The sequence below is a fragment of the Enhydra lutris genome, unplaced genomic scaffold (genome assembly GCF_002288905.1).
Source record: "Enhydra lutris kenyoni isolate GAN:26980312 unplaced genomic scaffold, ASM228890v2 scaffoldscaffold53, whole genome shotgun sequence".
NCBI lineage: Eukaryota > Metazoa > Chordata > Mammalia > Carnivora > Mustelidae > Enhydra > Enhydra lutris.
The window spans coordinates 7,086,240-7,099,547 of NW_019154137.1; the positions used below are offsets into that span (position 1 = coordinate 7,086,240).

The 13,308-nt window shown below is 36.0% G+C and overlaps 1 protein-coding gene across 3 annotated transcripts in view; it reads right to left on the reverse strand.

The window, feature by feature from the left end:
* Positions 1 to 13,308, reverse strand: part of LOC111157267 (teneurin transmembrane protein 1) — a 550,623-nt gene that overhangs the window by 244,030 nt on the left and 293,285 nt on the right. For all 3 annotated transcript variants that reach the window (XM_022518549.1, XM_022518550.1, XM_022518548.1), the window contains exons 7-10: positions 10,768 to 10,967; positions 9,318 to 9,528; positions 4,700 to 4,801; positions 3,197 to 3,391 (exon numbers count right to left, since the gene is read on the reverse strand). In XM_022518549.1, the coding sequence (XP_022374257.1) occupies positions 3,197 to 3,391; positions 4,700 to 4,801; positions 9,318 to 9,528; positions 10,768 to 10,967 (708 nt within the window). The remainder of the gene's footprint in view (positions 1 to 3,196; positions 3,392 to 4,699; positions 4,802 to 9,317; positions 9,529 to 10,767; positions 10,968 to 13,308) is intronic.

A 13,308-nucleotide genomic window follows, 5' to 3' on the forward strand; every position in this document is an offset into this window, starting at 1 on the left:
TTTTAATTAGGTAATAACATGTCTCATGTAAAGGCTGGATTCAAACCAGAAGAATATTAACACTTAAAAATATGGGAGGGTATCATAAAGGCTGAATCCTAAAATTAGAAGACGAAGGAAATGGGACACCTGGGTGGCTCAGCTGGTTAAGTGGCTGCCTTCGGCGCAGGTCATGATCCCAGTATCCTGGGATCGAGTCCCACATCAGGTTCCTTGTTCCATAGGGAGACTGCTTCTCCCTCTGCCTCTGCCTGCCTGTGCTCTCTCTCTCTCTCTCTCTCTCTCTCTCTCACTCTAACAAATAAAGAAATAAAATCTTAAAAAAAAGAGTCTCTCCCTCCCTCCACCCCCAAAAAAGAAGACAAAGAAAACCATACATCTGTTGTGTAAAACTGGAGCAACGTGTAGTACTCCCACACATATGGGTGGGTGTACCAGTGTGGGCCTTTGATAGGGATTCCTCAGCTTTGTGAAAAAGCCAAAGAATTTTTGGGGAGTCCTTCCTTGTCTTTTTTGAAATTGGAATCACAGCTCTGAGAAATTGGCTTTCACTCGATGTGACTAAAGAAGATATACATAATAATTATACAGAGAATATAAAATAAATAAGTAAATATATAAAATATACAAATATACTACATACAAAAATGTGTCTACAAATATAAAAATATATAAATATATAAAATATTAAAACATACATATCTTTTTATAAAGCTTAGATCATTAGGTATTAAGTGACCTGACTGCTGTTGTGTGAAAACATGCAATATAATGAATTTATTATACTCTTTTATTAATTTCTTTGAAGCACTGAAAATGCAACATTGTAAGCCTAATTTTAAAAATTATTGAAGTTTTTTTTAATGCCTTTTCCTTCCATCAGGATGCTCTGACATAGTTTTCAGTGTTTAGAATATCACAGACACAATTCTATTTATCTCTGATTCTGTGAGTTTGGAAATTTTTGGACACATTCTAACAAAGGTATAAACTCTTAAGAGTAGATCTCTGTGTTTGCCTTGGGGAAAATTGTTTTGTGCTTTTAACTGAGTGACCATTCCAGGGGAAACGACAAAGTTGATTTCAGATTTTCTATTCTCCCAATACAAATAAGATGAGACTAAAATAAGTCCCCATAATGAGGATGTATGCTCTGAATTACTTTTCCTGCAGTGGAAACAGACTGATAAAAACCTGCTTTCAATGGCAAGACAGGTCTGGTCTTGGGTGTGGCCTACTGTCAGGGAACAGAGTAAGCTTAACTAAGCATTATTATAATTAGTGCTATTGCCATTACAATTAACCCCAAATCTCAAGGTCTTAGCACAATTCTTTACTACCTGAGCTAATCAGCAAATAAATACTAAAAGGTACATCTACTTTGATTTGTTCATTATTTGGAATGAAAGGGAAAGTCTAAAAGTATAGAATATTATTTTAGAAGGAGGTCATTTTGTTATATTAAAACATAACAACTTTAACAAATAAAATGAGATTTAATTTAGTATAATTTATTTTATTAAAAGGCCACCTTCAATGAGTAACTAAGTCACTTAGATCAGAGGCATGAAGTCATATGGCTGAATGGGCCAGGACTACATGACATAGACAAACTGGATGGAAGAAGCCAGTGTGTTGGGAGTAAACTGGAAGTATCCAGTTTAACAGAAACTGTTGCTTCTTTGTTCCAGGTAATCATCACCACATAGGAACATGGGCCCGGTATTACCAGATTTTCCAGTTGTTCAAGAGACGGCAAAAGAGAGGTTTTTATAGGACACTTCTCTGTTTTTATATTTTGGCAAGTGGATCACATTAAAACAACAACAACAAAAACACTACCGCTATCACCACTGTGTGAACCAAACAAAATCCATCCATAAGCCCAGTTCAGCCTGTGAGTTTCTAGTCCGTGGTCCGACTTAAATATTCTTTTCTACTGTATTTGACAAGTTCATACTGTTAAATATGGTGAGCATTCTTCCTTGCTATCTTGGTTATTCCACAAATTTTCTTAGTGATCCCTAGAAGGGAAATGTAAGCTAAGCCGTTTTTCAGTTGCTCCCAAATTTTAATTAGAAGGGTCTAAATTAATTAGGTCAAACATTTTCATTACAAACTGTAGGTGTTGTGAGAGATACCATGTTTTGGTGACCATGCATATGTCCACATAACATCTGATTTTACAACTTAAATATAATGATTGTGGTTGGATCACCATAAAAACAATTTCCAGAGGTACTCTTGTACCCTGTCTAGGCCCAACACCGTTCATTGGAACAGATATAATCTTCACACCGAAAGTCTACTATTGCTAATGGGAGGTGGAAAGCTAAATTCTTAGAGCAGAATGAGATTAAACCCTTTAGAATGCTGTGTAATTGCCTTAATGAGCCATCTTTAAAAAGCAATTATAGTGCATTTTCAGCAGCTTCTTTCCTGAACAACAGTTGTGATGAGACCATCTCCCATGGTAATGGTTTAATATTATTTCTGAAATCAGTCTTATTTGAGGAATGTGGCATGAAAAAGGTCTGATTACTAGTAAACTTATTTTCCAATGTGTCTCTTTAAATGAGAAAACTATGGCCATTTCAAACTACGTTTGTGCGTGTGTGCATAAAGGTTCCTTTGGGGTGAATTGTAACATAAAGGCACTGCTTTGAAACTCATTAGTGGTAAGTTGGCTTCCTTAGGCACGGAGGTCAAGTTTCAGCATGAGTTATGTAAAAATAAATAATATAAAGCAATGATAATAATAGTAATTAAAAATCGCTCCCAAAGAAAACATTCAATGAAATGGTTCCAAATGTGCATATATTATTATTTTTATCATGTGCTTTAAAGTAAGATGGAGCTTAATGTACTGTGTAATAACGAAAGTATATGAATTAACACCTATTATCATCAATATGGAAATTTTCAAGTTATAAAACAGTGTTAGAAATGAGGGGGGAAGCACCATTTTTCCTTACCAATCTGCAAGTGTCACAGACACAGCCTCATGTTAATATTAGAGACTGTCCGAAGAGACATGAACTCCCCCGACTCCAGCCCTCTGCTTCGTGTACTAAAGACATATTGAACATTTACAGCTTGCAAAGATGACTTGCTTCTCTACTAAAAGCATACAATGACACTTGGACAGTTTGGCGAGAGAAAAGCCTGAAGCAATAGATGAAAATGGGGCTCTGACCTTCCTCGCATATTTCTCCTTTGTAGCCTGGCACACAGATGCAGACTCCCATGATGCAGGTGCCATGACCGAAGCATGTTGGGTCAATGCATTGCTCTTCTGGAACGTCGCACTCTGGCCCCTTCCAGCCATTTCGGCAGACACAGTGTCCTTTCTCGTACTCTCCATTCCCGCCACACAGCACAGGGCACGAATCTGAAGGTTGGCAAATGAACTTGTAGTGTTCTCAGAAAGCTTTTAAAATCTCCGAAGGGGCAATTCTCTATTGATTCTTGTATAATATTTCAGGCAAAAATTTGTATTATTTCTGTCTTAGCCTTTATTAAATAGGCAAGTGTCTGTGATTACAAACAGAATTTTCCTCTTATAGGAGTGGAGTAAGGATAAGTGACAAAAATATAAAAATTATGTCAAGAATTTGCCTTTGATCCCACCTATTATTATTATTATTATTTCAAGCTAGAGTTTTTTCCTCTTATGCCTTTTCTTCCTCAGACAGATGTATACCACTTTTAGAAAGAAAAACCCCCAAAGTGTAAAAACTGATAAATAGGGAAGTTATTCATATTATAAAATGTTATCTTTAAAAAGTTATATATAACTATATATATATATATAAATAGATTTATGCTGGACAGATGTCTACTCCCATGACACCACGTGCAGACCTTTATTAGAATACTTTGTTTTGACATTGTTGGTTCCCTATTAAAACTATGGGCTCCTTGAGGGCAGGGCCTGCATCTTTTGTCTTATTCGATTTTTAATACCAGCCATCATCTTTATTTCTCATCCCCAGACTTGCAAGACCTATCATGCTCCTGGGAAGCCAGCAAGTGCTATAGAATTCTTAGCTGTGCAGAATTTAATCTAAGGAAACTGAGTGGCTGGGAAACCTGAGATTAAAGCATTAGCAGACTGAGAACTGTAAGAATATACTGAAAATGAGCAGAAAGCATCTCTACGGTAATAACCGTAAGCCTATGGGGAAACACGGTGTGACATACCTAAAGCTTTTCAATAATTAAACTATGGCAAGTCTAGGAAACAGTAAAGTTTGCCAAGTTTAACTTATGACTTGCCAGTTTTTACTTTCTAAGGCTACTTACCGGTTTGGTGACTGCCTGTCCCTTCTGGTTTACATGGGTCTGTGTATAAGCAGTTACAGATGTCCTAGGTACAAATTCCACCTGTTAGGCAACCCTGACTATTTTCACCTCTTTGAAATTGTTACTTTGCCCAATAAACCAGGAAAACAGTAGATCTGCCTCACCGGGCTATCACAGTTAAGTATGAATCTGAAGAAGTAACAGAGTGTTTAGAACGGTGTCTGGCAGGGTAAGTACTCAGCTCTTGGTTGTGGTGGCAGTGGTGGGGTAAGATGCTGCTGCTGTTGTTGTTACTACTACTGCCACTTCTCTTCCTCCTCCTATTGCTACTGATCCTGAGTTCTCAAAGGACATGTATTTCCCTAAACCAACTGGAGTAACAGAACAACATTACCTCTTGCACAGTCAGGCCCAAGGAATCCTGGAAAACAATGACAATGGCCAGAGATACACTCTCCATTTCCATTGCAATTGGTTGAGCAGTCATCCATTATTTCTAGTAATGGAGAGAAAAAAAAATGAGTAAACTTCAGGCTGTAGTGTCCTTAATTTTTTTTTTTTAATTGCAAGAACTCTGGGCTTGTAACGGTCTTGCCCTCTGCTGTCTTGGAGCACTTACTATTTAAAATCAGATGCCAAAGATTTTTGCAAGATGTCACATGCAGTACCAAATTATTAAAAGGGCCCTGGAATTGCTGAATTAGCTATTCAAGAGTGAAACTAAAAACCAACCCTTATCTCTAAAGTACATAAAGGGTCTAGATGAATTGTATTCTTATGAGACATTCACAACAAAGCTAAAAATATCCTAGGATTATAGGACATTTCTCAAAAGCGAAATGGGCTTAAAACTGCAACCCAAAAGACTCAGTCTACTGTTTATTTTTCAAATTTAGGTTGTAGCATATAAACAATTTTTTCTCTAGTATCTTAAAATATTTGATCTACCATCTTGACAGCTTAAATATGATAATCAGTATTTCATTTTCATTAATAAGTGACAATGGAAGGCTTTTAAAGTAAGTGTTCATATTAAATTTACCACCACTAAAAGCATTAGAACCTAAGTATTTTGTTGAGAAATGCTTTCTTGACTGTAAATGCTTATCAGTTCTCTGCCACTAATTTCCCTTCAATCCATTCTTAGAGAAGAATAGGCTTCAGGGGAATTGAGAAGGCTTTGAAGGTGCCCATAGGTAGTTCTGGTGACATAAAGATGTACAATGAGACAGAACTTTGATAAGTCTTGTGGTAAGTAACTTGGCTGAAAGGGTATGATGTTACCCAAAAGTCAGACTCTGACAAAAATTATTTCTAGTTTAAAATTGTATTTGAATATAATAAAATCAAATTCCAAGTCCATGAACTATTATGGTATGTGTGTTTTCTTCTTTCAGTTTTTTTTTTTTCCTTAAATAATCTTCTCATTACTCCTTCTGGAAGTTTTCCATACTTAGCATTCTTGGATTCAGAGTTTTATGTTCTGGCCTATTAAACTCATACTTCTCATATGTACCAATTTTTCCTTTTCAATCCAAATTATCTACTTCTTTTAGTTTCACTTGCATAGGCTATTTCCAATTGGAAGGAGATATTCTAGGAAGTGGTCTTGGCATCTTCCACTCAACTACGAGAATTTATATTGAGGGTCGAGAAATAACATTTCTTCAATTGTGGCCTTTTGACCACCTGTATCAGGAGGATCACCTAAGGCACTTAAAATGCAGATGCCTAGGCTTCATTCCACATTTACTGAATCTGAAGGATGCAGCTCAGTGAGTCATATTCTAACAAAAACCTCAGGTGACCCTGCAGATGCTCATCGTATTAAAGCACTGAGAGCCAATGCTTCATACAGTAAACTTCCATAGTTAGACAACTGCTGATCTAGACTTCGAGTTCTGCCTTGGGTAGAATAAAAGAGGAAGAGAGTGGTATCTAGTTTATTTGTGGAATTCTTAGAAAGCTGAGAATGAATCCAGGGGCAGAGGAGATTCTTCTTCTCTCCCCCGAGTGAATATATCACATGGCTCTTTGCAGGTTTATGATAATCTGTTCTCTGATCCCTGTGTTTGAAAACTGAACTTGATAAGAAATTTATATGTGGCATTTGCTGAACTACAACTAGTCTGGTAGGAATGGAGCATTTGACAAAGAGCTACCCATTTTTAACTTATTAAAACATTAGTTATTTTCATAAAATCATTAATTTATTTAAAAGGTCATTATGAAGAGGCACAGAGTTTTTTTTCACTCAGAGATGGAACAATCATTTCTCTATTTTCTACTTAATCCATCTTTCTTGTACCAAGCTATAGTGGCACTTCTTAGATCTACATTTGGATTTCCCCTGCCCTGGATGGTTAATAGGAGGCCATGGAGGACACATTCAAAGGTAAATACCGTTGAATTCAATTTCACACAAGCTCCTATTGACAACTTTATGGAAGTGGCCTTGTGGGAATGTAGCTATTGTAGAAAAAATGTTTAATAAAGTTTGCTATCAAAATAAATAAAAATCCCTCCATCTTATTGACTTATCTAAGATCTGTCCCTGGGCCCACACTGTTGCACAGAGCTTAACACCAGCAATGCAAGTGAGAAGAGAAGTCAATATAGGGAGGTTCTGGAAGCTGCCACCTCCACCAGGTCTGAAAGAGACACTGGGAGGTGGATGGCTACAGCAGGAGCACGTAAGGAACCAGGGGTGAAAAAGAATGTTTTTCTATTTACATTGGCCTCTGTGAAATTTTGCCTTCTGTCTTTTTAATCTTACTTCAGAATCACTTCCTTGACTGCACTTCATTAGACTTGAGAAGGATTTTAAAGTTCTGTGCATAAAACTCTGTTCTTCTTCTAGAGTCTACCACCCCTTGGTATCTGCAACTGCACTGATGATGGGTTTTGCTTCTGGCAGGTTTTCTTATGGGAGAAACTAAAGGTAATGAATAGTCTGATGGAATAATTTTGGTATAAAGGGCATGGGCTTTGGAATCAGACATACTGGATGTCTCAAATTTCAATTTTGCCATTTGCTGGCTGTGAGAGTCTATCACATTATTTACTCATTCCAAGCCTCCATTTCCTTATTTATTATATAAATATCACTACACCTATACTATCAGGTTTGTGATGAGAATCAAACAAGATAACTGAATGTAAAGCATCTGGTACAGTGCTTGGGGGCAGAATGGCACTCCATAAGTGGTATATATTATCAAGTTACAGAGCAAGTTGGCTGAGATTAGGGGATATTGACAACTCTGTCTATACTACCGGAAAATAATATATATTAATATAGGCCGGCAACTAGCCTATATTAGTCATTCAATAAATGTTGGTTGTTAATACTGTCTTGATCCTTATTAGTAGCAAACCAAATATAGTTAAGATCAATCAACTGATTCTAACATTATCATGATAGAATGAGTAGCATTTAGCATAGTTAAATGCATACAAACCTTAAATTGTTTAATTAAATATATTAGCCTCTTTTTACTCTAATTAAGATAAATTATAAAAACAAAAAAATGGGGAGAATATAGAATAAATAACTTAATACCTTTGATTTTTTTCAGAAATTTACTTGGATTCTCTTTAAGTGGAATTGCAGAATTGTTTCTGTTGCTTCAGGAGAAGTAAAAACAAAAAAGGAAAAAGCAAATACTTTGTTGCATAGGATACTGACAGCTTGATATGTGGATAATAGGAATTCTATCTCAAAGGTTAGCTTCTTTTTGGGGGGAAGTAAGGGAGGGGAAAAATTCAAGCATGTTCCTGGGTCTATTGATTTTTGAAAGGTTAAGAGTTGGGTTAGTGTTTTAAGTTGGGCTTATTGGTAAGGATACCAGGAAGGGAGAAAATCTTCACAAATATTTTAGATCTTCTAACTACTTGACTTCTTAGGAGAAACTCAACCTCTCATAACTCATTGGCATTTGCATTATCAAAATTGGGCCTTGACAGAAAAATACCATGAAAGGTGCATCTATTAAATTTGCTCCATTGATTCTGTGAGCATTGCAAAATAGTGTCATGACTTAAAATATTTTTTTCTATTTTAACAAATACGTTGTCTTTTGAAGATGTGAAATCAGTGGAGTTTTTCTCTAGGGGAAAAATCATCAGTGGATTTTTATAGCCTTTCCGGTTACTTTAGAGGAAAGTTTTTGATAATCTTATGGCTAGAATACCATTTTCTACTGACTCAAGGTCTTCAGCATCAAGTAAAAATAGAACTTAATTGTTATAAAGAGCAGATGGTATATCTATTAACAGTCAACACATCTTCCTAAACATATGGTTGAACAGGTTAACTAAAGGATAAAGTGGTGAGAGTTGTGTAGGAAACTGACAGCTGTAAAATATTTTCCTTTCTTTTTAAAGACATGTGTTTTAGGAAAAATCACACAATAAAATACTGTGTCTATGAGATGTTTCCCCTCAGGGCTCAAAAATTCTAAAAGAAAGGGCGTTGAATGACCCAAGTTATTATCCCTAAGACTCTTCTCTAAATACCATTAGGTTGTATTTTGAAGGCATCGTCATTCTAGAACAAGCTGTTCTAAAGAAGAACTAGACTGATGCTAGTTTTTCCACTTCAAAAACCTTTTATTGCCTTTTCTTTTCCAATAGTTCTTGAATTAACAGAGATTCTCTTGCTTACTCCCTATTTCATTGAAGTTGTTCATCGACGTAGCCCTGGTAATATTATCATCCAGGTAATTATTCCTATTGCAAACATAAAAAAAGGTACATGGCAAGTATTCTACAGTAGTGGTGCAAATAATGGAGCATTTTAAAAATCGTAATCAGCATTTAAACAACATTAATGACAACAATAATAAAAGCCTTTCTCATAGTGACCTATCTTGAATAAGGACTTTAAGGTAAAATGAGCAGTGAGTTTAAACAACATCTGTATTACTTTATTTAACATCTATATTACTTTAGTCACTCATCTCTTTCTAGAACTATGCTGTTAATTCAAAATAATAGTCAAGGCAGCTTACCGATTGCTGTGGTTAACACGAACACCTGCTCCATCTTTTTTCCATCATTGTAAAATGCCAGATACCAAGGCCCTTGGTCCATATACTCTATGAAACCGGTCTCCTGCAGTGAGGTTAAGATCAGGTTCCGAGGCGAGTGCTGGGTATCATCAGAGCCCTTGGAGTCCTGCTTGACCAGTTGTTTTCCATCCATCAGTTTTACAAAATCAAACTGGAACAAATACACACACAAATATAAGCCACTACTTTTACTTCTAGACTAATGAAAAACATTAACTTCAATTGCCCTATTTCTACTTCATACTTCTCTGAGGAATGCAAAAGAAGAAGTTATTCTTTCTTAAGTATACTTAAATCTGATTCTGAAAAACCCCCCACTATATTTATAAATGTCATAAACCTTTCAGTTTATGTATTTATTAGTATTCAAAATCATTGTCTAAAAATAAGTAAGCCAAGGAATAGAAAAAAATCTTATTTAGTATTAGGCAAGAGAATCTTGATATTTTACTGAAGTATCAGACAAAAGATATTTGAAACCACACATTTCCCTCAAAAATGTGACCATGATCTTCTCTACAAATTCAAGAATTTTATAGTTTTTAAAACAACTAAACAATCTAAAATTTGAGAACATTCATCATAATTTACTACCTTTGTGCTAGCATATTTAAATATTCAAAGGACTCCCTCCTTTTTTTCTCCTAATCAGTGGACAAGCACATTGCACACATTTCCTTGGGCATTTTTTAAAAGGGGGTCACATTTGAATGGCATTCTAATTCCCTGCCTATTCCCATCCAGAAGGTAAGGTTTGGACTGAAGTCATATCTGTTGAAAAAAAAAGTAATCCCCTCTTGGTTATGATTCCTTATGCTACTTCTTAGATGGAGCAGGGCCCCAAATGGGTTCATGCAAGGAAGAGATAAGGAAAAAAAGAGAGAAATCAGGTGGCTAACATTTATAGAAGAGCTTTGTAAACCATAGAGGTTTTACATATTTCAGTTATTATTAACAATAACAAGAAAAAATTTCTACCTCTAAGATAAAACCTCCTTTTTGGACTCATTTCCTTTATTGATTTGCATTCTTCCTTGGGACAAAGGGTCAAGGCCATATGGAGCCAGCCAAGGGGGATGTGGGCCCAAAAGCTAAGTAAGATGAGGGGGCAGGGAAAGCTCATGATCATCCTGTTCCAGGAAACAAAATTGAAATTTCAAGAGTATTTTTTTAAACTTTCTTTTCTGAATTTGCTCACTAAATGCTATTGCTTATTTCTCAATGTCATTCTTTTTCATTCGTTTGGGTGTGATTATTTTGGATATTTGCCAATTACAAACATTGTCTGCCTTTACCTTTGACTCCCACACACTTTGCAACTCACAAAAGCTGAACTAATCATCCCACCACCCTCTAAAAAGGGTCAAGAAATGCCTATAACATCAAATACCTGAGTGTGTGTAGGTGGAATGTTTCTTCTGCCATAAATTCCCAGCAGAGAGTCCTTGGCTAGAGAAATATTGAATTTCAGATATATAGGATGGTGGATAGTAATCTGGAAACGCCAGAATAAGCCGGGTGGAATGGTCTGCATGACCTGTGCACCAATGTCAACTTCTCCAGTGTCTATCGCCCGTCCCTTCTGAAACACTGGTTTTAAAGGTAAAGAAAATTGCATATAATATTAATATTATCTTATAAGTTAATGGTTTTTAGTTTTTCAGCACAAATATATGAAAATGACTTACTAAACTCTTTTTTCCTCCCTACCCTACCCATATTTCAAGACTTTACCCAAAATATCTTCCAAGAAGCCCTCCCCAACCAACCACTATACCAGTCTCTTCCTTCTCTTGAACTACTATTGCATTTATTTCCATCATTTGATTCATTTTAACTACTATTTACTGAGGTGGTCTGGGTAGCGACAGGAGATACAACATTGAACAAGATGCAGTTCTTGCTCTCAAGGAGCTTTAAATATATGAGAGAAAATAGGACAAGTGTACAATAACTATATTGTAAAGGAAAATAAGTGCTCTGGGTATTCAAAGGAGTAAAGGGTATTTGGTTGGAGGATACTCCTCATTCTTAGCTGTCTAAATGCCTTTTATCTTCCTTTATTTTTCTTCTTAGTGCTTATCACCCCCTAACATACCATATGTTTTACTTGTCTATTACCTATTTTCTCCCAAAAGAATATAAGCTCCATGAGGCTGTGGCTGTTTTGTTCCTTGTTTTATCCCCAGTGACTAGAGGAATGTATGCAAACAGTATGTGCTCTGTACATATTTATTCAACGAGTGAATGAATGAATGAATGAATGAGAAAAGGATATTTATGGGAAGTACTGAAGATGGGCCCTAAAGGAGGGAGAAGATTTCAACAGAGCTGTTGAGAAGAATGTTCCACTGGGAAGGAACGCCTTGCACCAAAACAAAGAGGAGAGAAACTTGTAAAGCTATAGTGGTGGCTATGTGTCTATAGAGAAGAACAGTTAGAGATAGGGCTGGAAGGAAAGGATGGCATCATAGGGCCTTGCATGCCAATCCTGAGGGTTTATCGAGTAAAGATGGAAATCCATTAAAGGTTTTTAAGAAGAGGGGAAATATTTGGGTACATTAGAAAGACTAATCTTGAGGCAGAAGGTAGAATGATATAGAGCAGGGAAACACAAGGATGATAGAGAATTATGGAGCAATAATTCAGGTGAAATGACATGAAGATCTAAATTCAGGGTGGGCTCAACTTTACTCAACTTGGGTGGGCCCAAGTTTACATGGGATAGTCCATTCCAGGCAACTATAAAATAAGCAAGTGGGACTACATCAAACTAGAGAACTCTGCACAAAAAAAGAAACAATCAGTAAATTGAAAAGGCAACCTACAAAATGGGAGAAAATTATTTGCAAACCATGTATCTGATAAGGGGTGAATATCCAAAATGTATAAAGAATTTATACAACTCAATAGTAAAGAAGCAAATAATCCAACTCAATAGCAAAAAAGCAAATAATCCAATATAAAATGGGCAAATGACTTTTTTCTAGAAAAGACGTACAGATGGCCAATAGGTATAAGAAAATGTGCTCAACATCACTAATCATTGGGGGAAATGTAAATCAAACCCATAATGAGATAATACCTCATATCCTGTTAGGCTGGTTATTAACAAAAAGATAAGAAATAACAAATGTTGATAAGGATATGGAGAGAAGGGAACCCTTTATAACCTTATACACTGTTGGTGGCTATGCAAAATGGTACAGTTGTTTTGAAAAACAGTATGGTAGGTCCTCAAAAAATAAAACTACCATATGATCCAGCAATCTCACTTCTGGGTGTATATCCAAAGGAACTGCAATCAAAATCCTGAGCAGATATCTACACACCCACATTCACTGCAGCAATACTCACAACAGCCAAGATATGGAAACAACTTAAATATCCTTTGATGAAAGAGTGGATAAAGAACATGTGATGTGTATATTATGTATATACATATATGTATATACATAATATACAATACATATGTATAAAATACTCCATTGTGTATAAATACATGAAATATTACTCAGCCACCCAATAAAAAAAAAGGAAATCCTGCCATTTTCAACAACATGGATCAATCTGGAGGGCATTATGCTAAGTAAACCAAGCGAGACAGAGAAAGACAAATACTGCATGATATTAGTTATGTGTGGAATCTATAAAAGAATAAAAGCCAATTTCATAGAAACAGAAACTAGAATGGCTGCCAGGATTGGAGGGAGGGGGAAATGGGGTGATGTAGGTCAAAGGGTACAACTTTTTAGTTACTACGGGAGCTCAGACAATTTAACGTAGAACATGGTGACTATAGTTAATAATACGGCATTATATACTTGAATGTTGTTGAGAGTAGATCTTAAGCATTCTTACCACACCAAAAAAGTTAATTATGTGAGGTGATGGATATGGTAATTATCTTCACCTTTTTAATCATTTCTAC